The sequence below is a fragment of the Nymphalis io genome, chromosome Z, assembly GCF_905147045.1.
Source record: "Nymphalis io chromosome Z, ilAglIoxx1.1, whole genome shotgun sequence".
Classification (NCBI taxonomy): domain Eukaryota; kingdom Metazoa; phylum Arthropoda; class Insecta; order Lepidoptera; family Nymphalidae; genus Nymphalis; species Nymphalis io.
The window spans coordinates 9,713,830-9,733,761 of NC_065918.1; the positions used below are offsets into that span (position 1 = coordinate 9,713,830).

The 19,932-nt window shown below is 31.0% G+C and overlaps 2 protein-coding genes across 2 annotated transcripts in view; both read left to right on the plus strand.

Annotated features, from left to right (window-relative positions):
* LOC126780389 (LETM1 domain-containing protein 1) overlaps positions 1 to 19,932 on the plus strand; it is a 174,497-nt gene that overhangs the window by 89,786 nt on the left and 64,779 nt on the right. The window lies entirely within an intron of this gene.
* The window catches only part of LOC126780384 (transient receptor potential cation channel subfamily A member 1), a 34,948-nt gene that overhangs the window by 14,591 nt on the left and 425 nt on the right, over positions 1 to 19,932 (plus strand). The window contains exons 3-21 of the mRNA XM_050504845.1: positions 6,396 to 6,552; positions 7,969 to 8,059; positions 9,188 to 9,257; positions 10,449 to 10,574; positions 10,742 to 11,038; positions 11,410 to 11,649; positions 11,887 to 11,994; positions 14,420 to 14,598; positions 14,805 to 15,084; positions 15,276 to 15,445; positions 16,147 to 16,291; positions 16,524 to 16,634; positions 16,694 to 16,801; positions 17,195 to 17,414; positions 17,635 to 17,852; positions 17,937 to 18,182; positions 18,841 to 19,113; positions 19,458 to 19,617; positions 19,753 to 19,886. Coding sequence (XP_050360802.1) covers positions 6,396 to 6,552; positions 7,969 to 8,059; positions 9,188 to 9,257; positions 10,449 to 10,574; positions 10,742 to 11,038; positions 11,410 to 11,649; positions 11,887 to 11,994; positions 14,420 to 14,598; positions 14,805 to 15,084; positions 15,276 to 15,445; positions 16,147 to 16,291; positions 16,524 to 16,634; positions 16,694 to 16,801; positions 17,195 to 17,414; positions 17,635 to 17,852; positions 17,937 to 18,182; positions 18,841 to 19,113; positions 19,458 to 19,617; positions 19,753 to 19,886 — 3,333 coding nt within the window. The remainder of the gene's footprint in view (positions 1 to 6,395; positions 6,553 to 7,968; positions 8,060 to 9,187; positions 9,258 to 10,448; positions 10,575 to 10,741; positions 11,039 to 11,409; positions 11,650 to 11,886; positions 11,995 to 14,419; positions 14,599 to 14,804; positions 15,085 to 15,275; positions 15,446 to 16,146; positions 16,292 to 16,523; positions 16,635 to 16,693; positions 16,802 to 17,194; positions 17,415 to 17,634; positions 17,853 to 17,936; positions 18,183 to 18,840; positions 19,114 to 19,457; positions 19,618 to 19,752; positions 19,887 to 19,932) is intronic.

The following is a 19,932-nucleotide window of genomic DNA, read 5'->3' on the forward strand; positions in this document are numbered from 1 at the left end:
AAGCTTGAGGTGTTTGTGAGCGATTTGTAAGCCATATGACAATCAACAAGTTATGTAACTTTGAATCAAGATTTTGACTTAAAATATTACTTCACTAAAAACAATTTACGTGTAAATTAATGTAAATTGTAAATTTTTTGTAAGTAAAGTGTAGTAAGGCCAAATAATAAATTTTAATGATAAACAACAAGGTCCCTTTTTGTTATTTATTATAAATAAGCTCGTGATCACGATAGGAGAAACAAGGTCGAAACGTCGACCATAACAATAAAAAGAAGGTAACATCGCGGGTAAAGCCCGAACATAATATATGAAATGGATAACATACACCACTAAAGTTTAAAGTGTACTAATAAAAGTACAAGGATATGTAGAATGTACGACCTATGCTTGTAATATAGTATCGCGTATCAAAATTTTATGCAAGTTACCAAATTAGAAAAACACAATATCTTAAAATAACTAACGTCAAAATTCCATGTTATTCAAATAAAATTAGATTTATTCTAAATTAAAAATATAAAGAAACAAATAATATATAGTCAGCCGGTAAATATCTCATTGCTCGGAAAAGGCCTCGTATTCTCTTGAGATTTTAGAATTCATTCCACCATGCGACTACACAAGTGGCATATTTAAACAAAAAAAAAAGTTTTATAAATCCATTTACATTTAAAATTTCAATGAAAAGGCATTGGCATTTTTCATTTTTAAATTGTAAATAAGTCGGTAAATGAAAAAACGTATTCTTATCATAAGCTTATTTAGCATTAGCTTATTAAGCTATTTTTTCTAATATGTACTACATTTTAACTAGTCACTTTTAAAATTGTATGATAATTTAGTCCTGACCGATTTCGGTCACGGCGGCCAATCTCAAGAGATAATAGCCAACTGCGCAGGACATATTGTAGTGCACAAGTGTTTGCGCAAATACACACTATTTCCTCACTCTTATAATCCGATGGGACGACAAACCGACACGACTGGAAAGAGTTCAGGCACGGGGCCAACGGTTTTACTTGCTTTCCGAGGCACGGGTGTGTACACACATCCAACTTCCAAACTCACTTTTTATCGGCCCGACCTAGTTCAGACGCTTGTATCCATTGAATAAATACGTATTTGTAATATATATATATATATATATATATATATATATATATATATATCATTAATGACACCAATGTATACATTATTGCTTGTTAAATAAAGATAACTAATTAAAAAATAAGTACGTCAAACTCAGAGTTTGAACCCGCAACCTTCGGTTGTGATTCACACTACAAGGCTAGTTGAAACGTTTTTAATTTTGAGTTACTGATCTAGTGTTATATATTTATTTTAATATAGTGCCATTACTTGTACATATTAGTACTCAATTTGCTAACATTAATATGGGTTAATGTTATTTTATGATTATAAGATAAAAAGCACTTAATCGTGGCGCACACAATATCGCTGGCATCAATCTGCTGCCATATACAAATGGACATTATAGTAGAATGTTTCTGTTTCGAAGAGCTAATACAATTATATCGAGTACATCCTTAACACCCATCCAGTTAAAGGAGGTCAGTTCTTAAACACTTTATATTCGCTTAATCTAAATCAAATAAGCTTCATCTATAAATATTACTTACAAAAATTGTACTAAACATAAGCAAAGATTTTAACTTCATTATAACTGTCGTCGATTTGACAAATTGCACGTGGAGTGATTTAATTCGGATATCAATAGAATAATTTAGTTCCGTCGACGTGATTTGGATACATAGCCAGAAGCCACCTTATCTTCAATGGTTACTAAAACCTGAATTTGAGCTCATTCGGGTTGTTTTGACGTGTCTCATACAACTTTATTGACAAAAACATGTTTTTTAGTTTTATTAAAAAAAATAGACTATTAATAATAATTATATAACTGCTACGAATTTCAGAAGCATGATTTAATTTAATTTTTAATTGCGTACATAATACGTTGTACCGAATTGCTTAATTCGATACATAAAACAAAAATAAATACATTTGTAAGCGAATAAAGATTTCATTAATATAATAATTTCAAGTAGTAGTACAAATACGGCACCTGGTAACTAATCCTCGAAAAATAAATAACTAATAACCTTTCAATTAAAATTGCTTCAGGACAATTCATCACTGAAAAAAATATAACCCACCCGTTAATATTAATTGGTATATAAGTATTTTACTGAAAACAGAGACTGCTACTGTTTTTTAAATAAAATAAAATGAGAAAACACTTTATTTAATTGTATGTCAATTAAACGAATGCACGAAAGAAAAACGGGGAAGATGTGTAGGAGGCTCCCTGGAAACCGTAAGATAAAAGAAAGCAAAGAACGGTACGGTTCTAATGATGTTCATAATTACATATATTATATAAATTTGTATTATTACATAATTATAAATAGCTTATCTTATCTTCGAATCGAAAATAATTAAGTGACCAACGGAATATCTGGAGTGAAGATGAATGCTTATAGCACAATAGTGTGCATCAAGTAGCGAGACGAAAACTTTCTGTAGTAATTCTGAGCGACGAAAACATGTAAGGCCTTATTTTTATAGACAATTCAGTCACACAATCACTTCCATTTCGACTGCTTACGCAGGTGTATCCTATACCTTATTCTAATTAAACACAAAGAAGGTAGGTCAATGTTTTATCTAAATAAACAATCCGTCCATAAATTTCGCAATTTCGGAGTTATACATGTTTTTATACAAAACCTTGGGACCAAATCTTTGGTATTGCAATATTGTTAACCCAAATAACCGGTACTGTTTATTTCGGAACTAAATGCATATATTATAGAATTTTCAACAACATCCATCAACCTTCAGAACAACAGCATAGTGGTGGAATTAGCTCCAAAACTTGCAGTAGACTGTTGCCAATAACAATAACAGGCCAAATATTCATTAAGGAATAATTGCAATTGAATTATAAAGAGTGAGAAATTTTTTAATAGTTTAATTTAATTTATGTAATTATAAAGAGGTAGTTATTTTGAAATAACAGGCAGACACTTAAATTTTATATGTTTTTATAGATATAGGCATATCTAAGTAGGCAACAAAGATGCGTTCAAAGTTCAGGTGAACTTAAAGTTTTGATAAACTCAATGATGTTTTGATTATATAAAGACTAAACGGTACTTGACGGAATACTCCTTATAATAATTTAAGTATTTGCATTTTTATTTTTAGCCATTTGGAAGATAATCCCGGACATACAGATATATAGACAGACAAAATAAACAAAATAAACTTGTAATTAACCATATTAACATAAAAAGAGGCAGTTAATTTAAAGTCATAGACCACCAAATTTGTTTCTTTATATATTATTTATATATATTATATATATACTATGTAATATAAGTGCCAATGATAAAAATATTTACTAAACGCGACATTTTATTATTTGTTATAGAATGAACATGTAAATTTATCAATACTCAATAAGAGTATGTTATCAATAAAATGTAAAATAGTTCTGTTCGAAGTACGTTACAAAAGCTGGAACGTGGTGTTCCTTCGATGCTAGCATCAGTGATCTCTCAGTTTAAATTACGAAGCGTCGCAAGTCACTCGCTTTATGTCATATTAAATTATATAATTGAACTATATAAGTTAAAACGTTAAAAAAAAATTAGGTTCTGATTAGTCGATTGTTTTGAACATTTTTGGTTTTTGCCGGGAGACTTGACATTATGTGATGAAATCCAGTCGAAGAAGTATGTAATGAAAACATACTTCGTATTGAGTATTTTATTAGTTTTTTGTAAGTTGTATAGTTAGAATATTAACATAAAAAAGACAGTTATTATGAAATCACAGATAACCATCAGTCTTCAATTTAATTTATTTTATTTTAAATTAAAACATTTCAATATTTATATTTTAGGGGAAAAATCGGGAGTTTATTTGCTAAATTATATACAGCATATAAAGATTTTTTTGAATTCTTCAAAGGGAGAATTCATAATTTTATCTTAGTCGTAAATTCTCTATGAGTGTACAAAAACACGACGAAACGCTTCGAGAAAAGGTAGGTTAGTGCCTTGCGCTATTCTATTATCTCGTCTTAGCGATGGCACTACCGTGTCCCCAAATGTGAAAGTGAGTTTGTTTACCTGCTTGTTTGTTTGATTTTTAAGTTTTCATGTCTTAACATATTATCATGACATTTTGCATATATATTGCAGGTGTACAACACATATAGGGTACCAAATACCTGAGCACCGCGCTCCTAACTAGCGCGGAAACTAGTATTTAAATATATATTTAAATACGATTTTAACTTATAAATATGTAATGTGACAAGAACAAAGGGATTCTAACAGAGGATACCGACTTTTTTATAATCCTATCTCTACAGTCGCGCATTCCGTACCTTTTGTATTGAATTTTGTTTTGAATTTACGTTATAATTGTGCCTGATTGTTTTTATTACCAGGTAGCTCTATAACAGGTAAAACAAGCAACTAAGCTAAGATCTTAAGATTCCAAGCGTTGGGTTCAAAGGACCGTTGAATTTACACGTGCTTAATTTATTTTTATAATCATAATTAGCGTTCGACAGTAAAAGAAAACAAAATACGTACATGTGTCGAATAATATTCTGTCACATACAAGTATTTTTATTTACCGACCTGCAAAAAGTAGCATGGTGAAAAAACCCCTTCTTCGACTTTTAAAAGGAGATATTTACGGGCTATAGCTGATAAATAGACTACCTCATTTGATGTTTTTATTTTTTGCCACCTAGTTTATCACAGGCGTAAATTGACCAATTAGCGCTTGTAAAACCTCCCCAATGGTTGAGCATTATATAATATTATGAAGGGGCTACAAGCATTTCAGTATTATTACCTTGCTATAAAATATAAATATATACACGAATTATTACTGTACCTTATCCTCTTGATACTCATTACCGACTGCGGCAATTAAATATCCAATGTCATAATGAACTATCACTAATTTTCGATTTAGATGTTCGATATACATTGACGAGACAAAATTGTGAAGAATCAGGAAAACATAAATAATTATTAAGATCGTTCTACTAACGCAATTAAACAAATGTTTATTAAATTTTCTAAAAACTCACGTATACGACCATGTTACATAAATTGATCAATGTATTCTAGGACAATTAAGCGAACGCTACACCAAAACGATGTTAAGCGAAATTTAAAAGACTTTCGTTTATTGTTTTTATTTTTTTATTTTTGTAGCTTTGCACAGGTGACGTTGCAATATTTTCATTAATAAGATCCTATTTTTTACACATGCAATATAAAAATAGTTTATACTCAATATTATACACGTGTATAAATTGTACAATTACACGAATGCTACATTTAAATGAAGTAAAGCGAAATTTCAAGGCAACTTCTTTGTCGTGGCTTAATTTAAAAATGAATTCCAGTTATTCATATGATGAATTTTAATTTATTGCACTTCTACATGTTATTATTATATTCTTAATGATAAGACATTTTTTGTAACGCTTCGCTGTTTGTTACCTTTATTTGATAGGGAGTGAAAAAAAAAAGAATAGAATTTTTCTAACAATAATAAATCATATCACAAAGACAACTTTTTAAATATATTTTCTGAAAGAAAGTGTAGTAAATAAATTTAAAGAATCTCAGAGAAATAGGTGTATGAAAAAGTAACAATACCAGTAACAGGTGTAATGTAAATACGACGAAGTGACGAAAGTTTTTGGTGACGAATTAATAGAATTTATACCAGACGTCTTAACTCTTTTTCTACAGTTATTTTTTAAACACTCTTGATATTTATATTTCGAATCAAATTAATGAAGATTACGCCTTTCAAAATTTAAAGCCGAGAAAGCCCAGTGGTAAGAACGCGTAAATCTTACCGATGATCGTGGGTTCAAACCCGGGCAGGCACCACTGAATTTTCATGTGCTTAATTTGTGATTATAATTCATCTCGTGCTTTATGGTGAAGGAAAACATCGTGGGGAAACTTGCATGTGTCTCTTTTAACTAAAATTCTGCCACATGTATTCCGCCAAACCGCATTTGTGCACCGTTGTGGAATAAGCTCCATACCTTCTCCTCAAAAAGGGAGGTGTTAGCCCAGCAGTGAGACATTCACAAGATATATAAATATATAATAATATAAATATACAAAAAAATACAATAATATATATAAATTTTGCTACAAATTGTAATTTATAAGGGTAATAAATTAAAAGGCATACCTGTATCGCTATATGCGTTGTAAAAATTAAACTCTGCTAAGATAAATACTTAAAGTAAATAGTTTTGTAGAATTTGTGCATTATAATAATTAAATAAATATTAATAATAATGTTTCCTTCAGGCGGCTGAAAGCGGAAATGTGGAAGATTTTAAGCGCTTATATTTGTCAGAACCTTCTCGTCTGTCTGTATGTGACAAGCGTGGGCGTACTGCGGCTCATCAAGCAGCCGCTAGAAATAATATAAATATACTGCAATTCATCGTTTGCCACGGTGGCGGTAAGTTAATAATTATAATGTAATTTTCATGAAACTACATTTGATATAGTTCCGTTCGTTATAATGTACGAATAACAGTAAAAGTACTTAATTACAAATATTCTGAACATTCCTATTTGGCTAATATATTATTTATTCTCATTTGTTCGGAATACAATAAGTCCAGTCATTACGTCGGAAAAAACTTACAATTGCAAGTGAACCGGGAAATCTGATTTTTGGATAAGTTGTAGAGGCTTAAAGAAGCTTAATTTCAAGTTGTCGACCAAGAGGTTTACATCACTTTAGTTTAGCTTCCAGTCAGGTTTTCTCCTTAAATAGCTTAATTTGTGTATTTCAAAATATTTTTATGCGTTGAAATGGAAATGTTTTTTGTCTTATGACTTTAATTTCTGCTTAAGTGCTAGCAGTAATAATTGCAAAACAGTGTTAGGCCACAAGATTGGAACGTTTATTCATTACTTATGCATGGCTCGCCTTTAGCGGCGGCTGTTGTTAACAAAACTACTAATTTAAAACTTATCGCTTTACTGAGTAATCTAGTGAACACAATTTAAAATTTTAATCCCTTATGGCCTTAGAATGAAATACGTTATAACCGTTTATATAACTCTTTTATTTTCCTTTCTATTTATTCTACAAATTTAAGAATATCTTATCCACATACCCGGTGGTAGGGCTTTGTGTCTGGGTGGGTATCACCCATTCATCAGACATTCTGCCCTTAAACAGAAATACTTAGTTTTGTTGCGTTATAGTTTGAAGGGTGAGTGAGCCAGCGTAACTGCAGGCACAAAGGACATAACATCTCAGATTCCTAGGTTGGTGGCGCATTGTTAATGTAAGGAATGGTTATTATTCATCGCTAATGAATCATCGTTAATGTCTATGGGTGTTGGTGAACACTTACCTTCAGCCTATAGTACCAGTAATAGCCTGTTAATGTCCCACTGCTGGGCTAAGGCCTCCTCTCCCTTTTTGGGGAGAAGGTTTGGAGCTTATTCCACCACGCTGCTCCAATGCGGGTTGGTGGAATACACATGTGTCAGAATTTCGATGAAATTAGACACATGCAGGTTTCCTCATGATGTTTTCCTTCACCGAAAAGCACGAGATTAATTATAAACAGAAATTAAGCACATGAAAATTCAGAGGTGCTTGCCCGGGTTTGAACCCACGTTCATCGGTTAAGATTCACGCGTTCTTACCACTGGGCCATCTCGACTTTTAGCCTATAAATAAAAATAAATAAATATCGTGCGTAATCAATAAATAAGATAAAGTACCTTGAACAATGACCATAATTAATTCTTAATCTGTCACAGTTTCTTATACTGTATAATTAGATTTAAATCAAAATTCCAAATATTCAAAACATTGTTTTATATATTTAACGTATTTTATTTATTTTATTAGATTTGAATGTCACTGACAACGCTGGAAACACGCCATTACATGTTGCTGTTGAAAATGGTTCTCTGGAAGCAATAGAGTTCCTGCTAAATCAGTAAGTATCAATACCAAAAACAGTACCAATTACTACTTGCAATCCAATAGAGAATAATAATAAACTATGATTTCATATATTTGTTCGATTTATGCAAATAATATAAGTAGGTACTTTATGTTACACAAGCGAAATACCACTCATCCCGATATCTCCCAAACCATCCACCCGATTGACTTGAAATTTGTCACAGTTACTCCTTCCCCGACGAAGACCTTCACTAAGAATGGATTTTACGCAAATCTTATCTAAAATACATTTTCCTCAGGCGAAGTCGGGACAATAACCTAGTAAATAATAAACCTTGATTATGAGGTTCAATCTTTACTAAGAACTACTCATTTTTTGCGGATAGATACTACCACCAAAATTCTGTTTTTTTTTTTGGCTATTATGTTCCAATCAAACGAAATTTATACTAAAAACGCCTGTTAGTCTTAAAATACAAGTCCAGCAATTGCTTTTCGTACACCCGGAACACTCAATTTTAATTTTAAACTTTAGTTATTTAACTTGTTAAAGTAATGACTTATACAATTTTGCGGTGCCCTTTGAAATTTACGTAACTTATTGTTGCCCTTGACGGTTAAAATATTGATAAACATTTTTTCGTTTACCTTTTTGTATTATTCTAAATAATGTTATGCTATTTTATACTATAGACATGTATTTATATGTATGTATGTATAATAAGTAGAAATTCACAACTACTAAATTGTTCTAGAAATAAACACACTTAAAAAATAAATTAAGCATTCCACAGATTCCAGTCGTGCGCATAACATGAAAGAATCTTAGAAAGTCCACTCTGGACAGTTTTCAAAACTGAACATTATTTAACTTGAATTAAAAATAGTTTCAAAAAAGTAAAAATGCACAGTGTTTAAATGTCCTACTGCTGGACTAAAGTCTAAAATAAAAGTTAAAATGTTCTAACCGGATCATCTCGGTTCGAATTATTTAAAATTTTCATAATAGAAATTATTTATTAACTAGATTAGATATATTTTGTACCAATAGCAAAAAAGGTAACAGCAGGTCAATTTCGGAGCTTTTCCACAAAGGTGTTCCAGTGCATATTGGTGGATTATACGAGTATGGTACTTAATGTTGGGTTATATATTTTAGTAATATCAACACAAGCATCTTGAATGAAAAATCACAAGGACCTCTACATCTTGCAACTGAACTAAATAAGGTAAGCAATATTATAATTATTATTTATTTTGTACCAAATATACGAATTGTTTGACTTTTTTAACATATTACTTCTCTCACCATGAACATCAGTTGATATATTGCAAAAAAATTGTATTAAAAAATTATGATATAAATTGTTTTATTCTCCTTTAAATATATGCTATATGTATATAATACAATTTATTAAAAACGCTTTATTAAACGTGCCTTCTTATAAGGGCGTTATCTATTCCAAAATCTCTTTAGATTTAGGTTCGAAAATTGTTTCCAAATAATTATGTAGTAGAGTCGAATAACAATCAATCGACAGATTAACATAACACTTAAATTGATTAGTGACAATGACCTAAAATTGATTAATGTCAATGACCTATCGATATTATAATAATTGTAGTGAAGAAATAAAACAAGTTCATGATATATTGTTTTTAAATATTAATAAAAAATTATCTTCATAACAAAAGCTATTGCAAATATAGTATATATATATATATATATATATATATATATATATATATATATATATATATATTCGAAATATACTAATTACTGTAATATGTATATATACATATTACAGTAATTAGTATATTTCGATAGATAAAAAAATCTTATTGAAATATTTTACTTCTACCCGTATCACATGATAGCATAGGAACGATTAAATGTGTTTGAATGAAAAATAAATGACAGTTGTCTTTCGTTCAGTAATGATGCGACAATTCATTTTCGTTATTAGACGCATATGCTTGATAAATAATTAAAATCAATTTCCAACATGGATTGTAAATATAATATTTGAAATAAATTTTGATAATCGAAATTTAAATTTTGCCATTTTCACGTCCTTACCGTTCGAATTTGTGTTTTAAGATGTCTAAGTATTAACTTATTCTAAACCGTTTTTATTCATCTGACACTTTTCAATTACAATTGAAAATGATTTATACTATAATCCGCGCGCGGTAAGAATGGAACTGAGACACGCTCGATCTTTCCGGCAGAAGTAGGATAGGCAAACTCGCATTGAGATTAAATTTAATTAAATTTACGCTTTTTTATTTTTACGCTTTTAAATTCGAAAAAAAAAATAAACAAAATAAGTTAAGTCGACTCTAAGGTCAAATCGTGTTCAGACCATAAGTACGATATTTCTTTATGAGTTATTTTTAAAACATATTATTTTCTTCAGGTGACAGTTTTGCGACTGTTTGTTAAATACAAGTCATCGTTTAATGTTGACCTCGGCGGCGAGCATGGACGTACTGCATTGCACTTTGCAGCCATACATGATCATGATATATGCGCTAGGATTTTGGTAAATATTTAAATGCCTCATATACGTAAATGTCCTATGATATTATTTCTTGACGTAATTATTGTTATGTAAATGTATATATATTATTGTACTAAATATTTGTAATGAAATAATTTAATTAAATATTTAAGTAAATGATTTTAACAATTTATAATAATATATAACAGATCACTGAACTCGGGGCAGAATGTAAACGGCCGTGTAACAATGGTTACTACCCAATACATGAAGCAGCGAAAAACGCTTCGTCTCGAACAATGGAAATATTTCTGCAATGGGGGGAATCTAAGGGATGTACAAGGGAACAAATGATGTCTCTATATGACAATGAAGGGAATGTTCCCTTGCATTCGGCTGTACACGGAGGAGATATAAGGGCTGTTGAATTATGCCTGAAGTCCGGCGCAAAGATATCTACCCAACAATATGATTTATCCACGCCAGTCCATCTTGCGTGTGCGCAGGTAAAGTTTTAAAAAAACCAGCTTTTGTTTCCATTACATTTTCTTGTACTTAATTATTTAAAATAGACTATTTAGAACAAGAATACTTCCATACATTATATATACTTAAAAATCGTTGTTTGTGTAACATCCTATACTATTAAAATGAATATAATTAATTACTTTTCGCATGTTAGGGGCGAGAGGGGAGTGTTAGGTATAAGTAGGTAGTGTCTTTCCATGGGCTTAGGCTTTCTTCATACCAAATTTATTCAAAATCGGTTCAGTAGTTTACACCCTCGAAATCGTAACACTTACTTTCGCATTTATAATATTAGTATTAATTTAACCGACAAACTCGACTAATATAATATTTGGTAAGTTACTTTCAGGGCGCTCTCGAAATAATCGAGCTAATGTTTCGTATACAACCAGAAGAAAAAGTTGCCTGTCTCAAATCATGCGACGTACAGAAGATGACACCGCTTCACTGCGCCGCTATGTTCGACCACCCTGACATTGTTAGTTTCCTGGTCGCTCAGGGCTCGGATTTAAATCCATTAGATAAAGAAAGGAGATCTCCATTACTTCTAGCTGCTTCAAGAGCTGGATGGAGGACAGTTCATGTTTTGGTATATTTTCTTGTTATTTGTTAATATATTATGAAGACAGGTTAGGACCCTATACCTTTCTTTTTTATTATTTTTTTTTCATATGTTTTTTTAAAACTTATTATTATTTTTTAAAATTACAAGTGAATCTTCCATTTTTTTTTTAATTTTTCACTAATTCCTAAGAATCATTTTACACTAAATTTAAAGTATTTTTTTAAAGTAAATTGTATAAAATATCGATAAATAAACTTTTAGATCCGTCTTGGAGCTGATGTTGAACTTAAAGATGTTAACAATCGTAATGTTCTACATCTAGTGGTGATGAATGGAGGACGCTTGGAGGATTTTGCGGCTACTTGCAGGGTAAGAAGGAATAGCTTTTATATTTGTAACTCTCGTGTTACGAGAATTATGAAAAATACTCAAGTTCGAATATAAAAAAAATAAAAAAAAATTAGGAAACGTGAAACATATTAATTGTTGATAATTGAACAAAAATATAATTAAATTTAAAATACGGAGCCATATAAGAGTTTTGTAGATAAAATAAATTTATTTTTGTTATTATTTAAATTATACATAGAAACGAAGTATATAGTATACGCACAATGCACACACAAATGATCTCTCAACTGCCATTATAGATAATAAGTGTTGAGTGCTGCGGCGGAGAGGGGCATGACGACATATAAGTGTGTGCCGTTACGACTTATAAGACGTACTAACACCCAAGGCACGCCATTAGAAATTTTACGTAAAAATTCAACGGTTAGGGCAAATAGAATATAATTTCTATTTGCCCTAACCGTTGAATTTTTTAATTATATTCAACGGTTAGGGCAATAGAAAGATATTATTATATAATCATATTCTTACTAATAAAACTTGAGTAATGCCGTCATTGCTATCCATCCATTTTACTTATAATTATTTATAATTTTTCTCCAAAAAACACAACTGATCTACGATAGTAAGTACTGATCTTATAAACGGAAAATTTAAAGCCATTTTTTTACAAGATGGTTTGCCGATTCTGTTAATAAATTCTTAAAATTAATGAAATAATGTAAACATTACCTTAAGGAAGACCAGAAAAAAATAGATAGTTATTAATGCTATACTTTAAGGAAAAAGCCTGACTTTAATTTAGAATGGTTGCCATGCGATGGATGGCTATCTTAAAAGACTACAGTAAACACCGAGCTTCCAAAACTTTCCCAATCTTGTATATCATAATAAATCATATCAAAAGTCTTAGAGAAATTAGTTTCCATGGCGTCTGCTATTATTGTTTAAATTACGAACAAGAAAATCGGAAGTCTCCATATTTTGTTGCATCTCCTCATTTTGAGAACCAACTGACTGACGCAACTAGTAACTTGGCGTCGACATTTCGAGCGTCGTTCAAATCCGTGGATAATTGCAAGTCCAGCATATAAGGTGCCATTGATTTCAGTTTTCGTCGTGTCGTTTCGTCTCTTTTTGTGCTGTATATATGTAAATCTCAATGAAAATTGAAGTCCAGCTAATACATTCGTGCAAACTTAATTTTAATATGCTTCTAGATTCTTACGTACAGCCAAATATTTGCTGACAGATCAGAAAAACAGATACACTAAAAATCTTAAAAACGTTATGTATTCCTTTTTTATGTAAACATGTTTAATGTACGGCAATTATATATATATATATATATATATATATATATATATATATATATATATATATACTATATTATATTATATATATATTATATTATATTATATATATATAATTGTAACACTTAATTTACTCGTTCGATTATTTTGCTATAATCTACTTTTAAGTTATGGGTAGTTTATAGTAAGAAATTCAATTATGTTTCTCACTAGCTTATTACACCCGAATTGAATCCTAATCCATCAAAACTTAGAAAGAAACTTTGCGTGTCAATTTTTTTTTCTTCAATTTACACATACATAAGAGTTCTCTATTGCGCGGCTTCGACGATGATGAAACAGCAAAATGTATTCATCTCAGTCAAGAATTACATAAAATTTCCTCTAAATTATTTCATGAATTATAAAGTAAATATTTTGGTCTTTTATTATAAAAATATATGGCCTTACCTGCATTAATTTTAAATTAATTTTAAATATGCGCTTACTTACCTATTTGAATTAATTGAGGTGTTATCCGATGATAAAATGTAAAAATCTTGTTCTTGAAATTCACATGTGGAGCAAAATACAGAAAACTGCTAGTTCTTTCAATTTTAAAGTCGATGAAGAAACTATAAAAAGTCGCAAGTGATTTCAGTTCGACTGCGTTCACGCTAGGGGCTTACGTAATCGATCTTAGTATATGTATAGAACCATTCGAAGGAATTGACTTTACTATCAAACTCATACTAAACTAAACTTGGAGTACAGATTCAATTTAATGTTATTGCAGTAGCTACTTACTATATACGTGAAGCACGCACCTGAAATGTTATGTATAGTGTCTCCTGTAGTCGAAATATATTCAATTTTTTTTTCTAAAATCCCCCCCTATATTTTTTATCCGTTTTTATAGGACAGTATATTTTGAATGTTACATTCCCCTCTTTTTAAATGATAAATGCAACAATTTTCAATGTTCGCTTCATATTAATATAATAGATAATAAAGTTCCACCTTAATATACTTAAAATAAAAATTCATATTCATTCATAGACTTTTGTTTTAAAAACGAAGACGTTAATTGAGTTTGTAAATTAAGCGATTTTTTCATATAATCCTTACATAGTTAATAAATTATTCCGTAGAATCTTTGCGAAACTAGCCTAATGAAGCTTCTTAATGAGAAAGATAACACCGGCTGTTCGCCGCTACACTACGCTAGTCGCGCTGGACACATACGGTCCTTACAAAATCTTATAACACTCGGCGCTTGTGTTAACCTGAAGAACAACAACAACGAGAGTCCATTACATTTTGCTGCCAGGTAAACATCTTAATAACTTATCATTATTATTCAAGAACGTATTTCCTAATACATTTAAAATAAAAAGGATATTTTATACATTCTACTTTAAAATTCAGTAAAATGATACTAAGGCTAATAAACACAAAAGATTTTATTTAAACTTTTATTAATTTAATAAAGACCCATTTAGGATAGCTGCAAAGCAATTATATTTTCAATTACAGATATGGACGATACAATACCGTGTGTCAGCTGCTTGATTCAGATAAAGGAACTTTTGTTATTAATGAGAGTGATGGTGAAGGTCTTACTCCTCTGCACATCGCCTCTCGCGAGGGTCATACGAGGGTCGTGCAACTTCTTCTTAACCGTGGAGCACTGCTGCACAGAGATCACAGCGGTCGCAACCCGCTCCATCTGGCGGCTATGTTTGGATATACGCAGACAATAGAACTTTTACATTCTTTTCACTCACACTTACTTGATCAGTTGGATAAAGATGGAGTTAGTTTCGTTACTTAACATCATGATAGCTTTTTTACTTATAAAAATTTATGTATTTACATTTTTAATGGGTTAGAGGTTTCCATGTTAACATATAGTATTAAGTTTAATGGTTCGAAAAGAATTAATTTTAATTTGAAAGTCGAGAACTATTATGAAAAATTATATGACGAATTTACCATTTCTTTTAGAATTCGCCTCTACATTTGGCTACTATGGAAAACAAACCAAACTCAATAGCATTACTGCTATCTATGGGATGTCGTCTGAGTTACAATAATCTAGACTTGAGCGCTATCGACTACGCCATCTATTATAAATTCCCTGAAGCAGCTCTCGCTATGGTAACCCATGAGCAAAGGTTAGAAAAAAATATTATATAATATTTGTTAACGTGTTTTTTTTTATATTTACGTATAAAATTAAAGACTTTTTAAATTTAATTTCAAAATATGATGTTGTTTGAGCTTTCGATTTTTAACTGACATCAACAAAAGGGAAAGTTATAAATACGCCTTTATATACATAATATTTCAGTATATGTTCATATTTTACTTTGATTTTTATAAACTGATTTTAACAATTATTTTTGCGCTGACTTCGGTGTAGCTTCAAGGTGATCCCATATCGTTTCATTAGTATTGGACATTGTTTTGTTATTAAGCGATTTTATGTAGCTTGACATCTTGTATTTCTTTGTTTCAAATTATGTGAATTTTTTTTCAACTTCTCCTGAACCGATTCTTATGAAACTATGCACATACATTGAGTTCCCGCAAGAATACAATATTATGACATTTTCAACTTAGTTACAAGAGTCAGATGATAGAATTATGAGGTAAACAGCGGAACTCTTTAACAGTTAATACAAACTTCCTCGAATTTGGGCTCAGTTAGTTGGTTTTGACAAGTTCCATGAATATATAAAAGCGTCAATAGCGCAATGGCTTATTGTCCCTGTTCTTTAACTACAAACAAGATTAATTAAAGGGGTAAATAGGAATATTAGTAATTCAATAATTTGTTTAAATATTTGTTGCAATTTACATTCTATGTTTCTAGGGCAAACGAAGTAATGGCCCTACGTTCTGACCGATACCCTTGCGTTACACTCGCACTCATCGCTGGCATGCCGAACGTATTTGAGGCCGTACAGGACAATTGTATTACAAAAGCAAACTGCAAGAAGGACTCGAAGAGTTTCTACGTAAGATCTAAAACGTAGTTTATAATAAGTGTAGCTTATAATTATATTTATAATTATAAGTTGATCTTTTATATATAGACATAAAGTTAATTCAAAAGAGTATGCTCTTCAGGTTTTTTAGACATCCAGAATTTTTTTTACCATGATTTTTCATACATAGGTGACGTGTGAGATTTTATAGTAATGATATTTTAATTATAGACTAAATACTAAAATCAGTTTACACATTTAGATCAAGTACAACTTTCGGGTGTTTTGTCCGAAAACAAAAACCGATGATGATAGCAACAGAAAGCCTGACAGTTCCCTGAAATCCCAGAATATTCCCTTAGCAGCTCTGAACGTAAGTTTAGATTAATATATACAGTAAATAATCATATACAATATTTTACTTCGTCACAGATTAAGTACTCATTCAGATTCTACCAACATACGAAGCATGAAATAGAAGCGCTGAGACAGGCGCGAAACGACCCAAACTTTCGTCCCGAACCGTTGAGTGTGATCAACGTGAGTGGAGTAACACTATCGCACAATGGCACTTCGCACTATTCTTCTAATATCTTTATAAATATAAAGATTAATTTAATTGCAAAACTAAGTTATTGGCTAACTCAATTCCTACTCTGTACAGTTAATCTTTATTGTTGTCAACACGTTTTTCATACCTCTACACGCCAATTGTGCAAAAATATATGGTTTTAAGGAATTTATTGTTGTGTAGACTATACATTTTCACATGCTTGAATCACTAACACTAATAATATTTGTGATACGTTTATATTTTGTAAATAAATCTATTTTTAGGTTTGGGTTTTAATGTGTTTATATTTTACAAATAACACAATTTTTATTAGATAAATGTTTATTGCTATAATCATAGCTCTTCGAGTATAATTTCAGGCTATGGTAGCTCATGGTCGTGTGGAATTGCTAGCTCATCCCTTGAGCCAAAAATACCTTCAGATGAAGTGGAACTCGTATGGAAAATACTTTCATCTCGCAAACGTACTGTTCTATTGCATTTATCTAACTTTCGTCACTATTTTCACTTACAAGTTAATGGGTAAGCCTCTCGTTAATGTGAACAAATTCAATGAAACTACTGACATCGATTCTGGATTTAATGGAACTAATTCGACAAACACTGCTGATAAAAACGGTAAGGATACGAAAGGTAACATTTAATATAACTTTTCACTTTAATCATAACACCAAAATAATAATAAAAGTCAAAATATATAATGTCTAAATAAAGTAACAACCCGTGAATGTCTCAGGGCTATGGCCACTCACTGCTCAATTTCGGTGGATTTACAAATATTCATCTTATTTAAGTTATGACTTTTCAACAGACTTCGAAACTATGATCGCTATCTACGCAAGCACGGTTGCCGTTCTTTTCTACAACTTCATGTGTCTTATACGTGAATTATGCAACATGAAAGAGCAGAAACTGCACTATATTGTGGACCCTTCAAATTTTGTTTCATGGACTTTATATGTGAGCTCAACGCTAATGGTACTGCCAACGATATATCCAATATACGAAGATATACAGGTTAACAAAGATAATTTTTATCATAAATAGTAATAATAAAAATTATGAGATACTTAATAATAATGGTTTCGTTTCTCTTTACAGCTATCAGCAGCGTCGATAACAATATTTTTGTCCTGGTTTCATCTTCTACTCCTTCTCCAACGTTTCGATCAAGTCGGAATATACGTAGTTATGTTCCTTGAGATTTTGCAAACCCTCATAAAAGTCTTGATGGTGTTTTCGATTCTCATAATGGCTTTTGGGCTAGCCTTCTACGTACTGCTATCAAAAGTGGGTGATGGCCAAATGGTATTTATTAAAAGCAGCTGGACGACGTGTAACATTATTGTCCTATTGATAAAGAAGCAAATCTCGTGTCAGTTTTATTTGAAACAAAAGTGACTAAATCAAATTTGATGATAAGCACAAAGATTGCTTCGAGATTTGCATCTTTACTTATAGGACATATATAATGTGGGTAAATATTGTGAAAAATAAAATCTTTTCATATAACTTCTTAGTAACCGTAACCGTAACCGTAACAGCCTGTGAATGTCCCACTGCTGGGCTAAAGGCCTCCTCTCCTCTTTTTGAGGAGAAGAATTTCTTAGTATAATGTGATAATTTTTTTACTACATTCGACAAGAATAATGATTGGTTAATTAATTTCTGAGAGTGTTACTATTGTATTTTTGTTTTCCTTTATTATATGGATGAATTATATGAAAAGATTCAAGTCGATGTTAGAACAAATTAGACTGTATGTAGCATTCGATAGTTTGCGTTTTTTATTGTAAATAACTGTTGTATGTATTAGAAAGCTGTGCTTCATGACGTCATGAAAATAAATTCTTACCATTATTAAATAATTCAATCAAAACTATTTTAAGTATGCTCTGGGCGAAAGTTTTATTGTGCTATGCATGCGAAATAAATTTATTTCATTGACGAACATTTTATCATGTTATGATTAAATGAAGTAATATTTAAAAAAAAATCTTTTCAGGGCCAGCACTTGTCATTTAGCACAATTCCAATGTCTTTGATTCGCACGTTCGCTATGATGCTCGGGGAATTAGACTTTGTTGGAACATATGTACAACCATATTACAAATCTGAAAGCGAAACCGACCTGCCATTCCCACTACCAACATTTTTCATACTCGTGCTATTCATGGTATTCATGCCGATCCTTCTGATGAACCTGCTTATCGGTCTGGCTGTTGGTGACATCGAGAGCGTCCGACGCAACGCTCAACTGAAACGCCTGGCTATGCAAGTAAGATTAAGAATAATACGTTTTAAGAATATTAAAGAATGAAGAAATATTTTATTTATTTACAAATGTGCTTTAAAACTTTACCAACTTTATACCAGTGTTACTAGTTATCAACCAAGATAAATAAATTTAACCATGCAAATCTAAGAGTAATAGAAATAAAATATATCTTATTAAATTGATGAGTATGTGAGTGTGTTTGTATTCATTGTTTTATGTGTATGTAATGTTGACGTTATTTTAAAATAAAATAATGATCATTGTACATTATATATTCTGTTGATAACTATAAAAGTTAAATTAAATATTTTTGGTATGTTGTTGTAAACTTGTCACTATTAAAGGTGGTCCTGCATACTGAACTGGAAAGGAAGTTGCCCAAGCTATGCCTCGACAGAGTGGACAAGGACGAACTCATTGAATATCCCAATAATAAGAAATGTAAGCTCGGATTCGTTGATTTTATCTTGCGCAAATGGTTCTGCAACCCATTTTCTGATGAAGGTATGTAATAAAATACAGATACGTAAAATTATCTAAGTAACTTTTTTCTTTCTAAGACGCCACAGTGAAAACAATATATCGTGTGACATGATGTCTTAATCTTTTTATTTTGGATTTTTTTTTGTCTAATTTAAGGCAATAGCCTTGATCTGGTTTTGGAGAACAGTGAGGATTATATTGCAGCTGAGCTGGATAAGCAAAAGCGTCGACTCCGGGAAATGTCAAAATCTATCGACCAGCAATACACTCTGTTACGGCTGATTGTACAGGTTAACTTATTGTTTTTTAACTTTTAAGCTGCGTGTTAAAATTCTA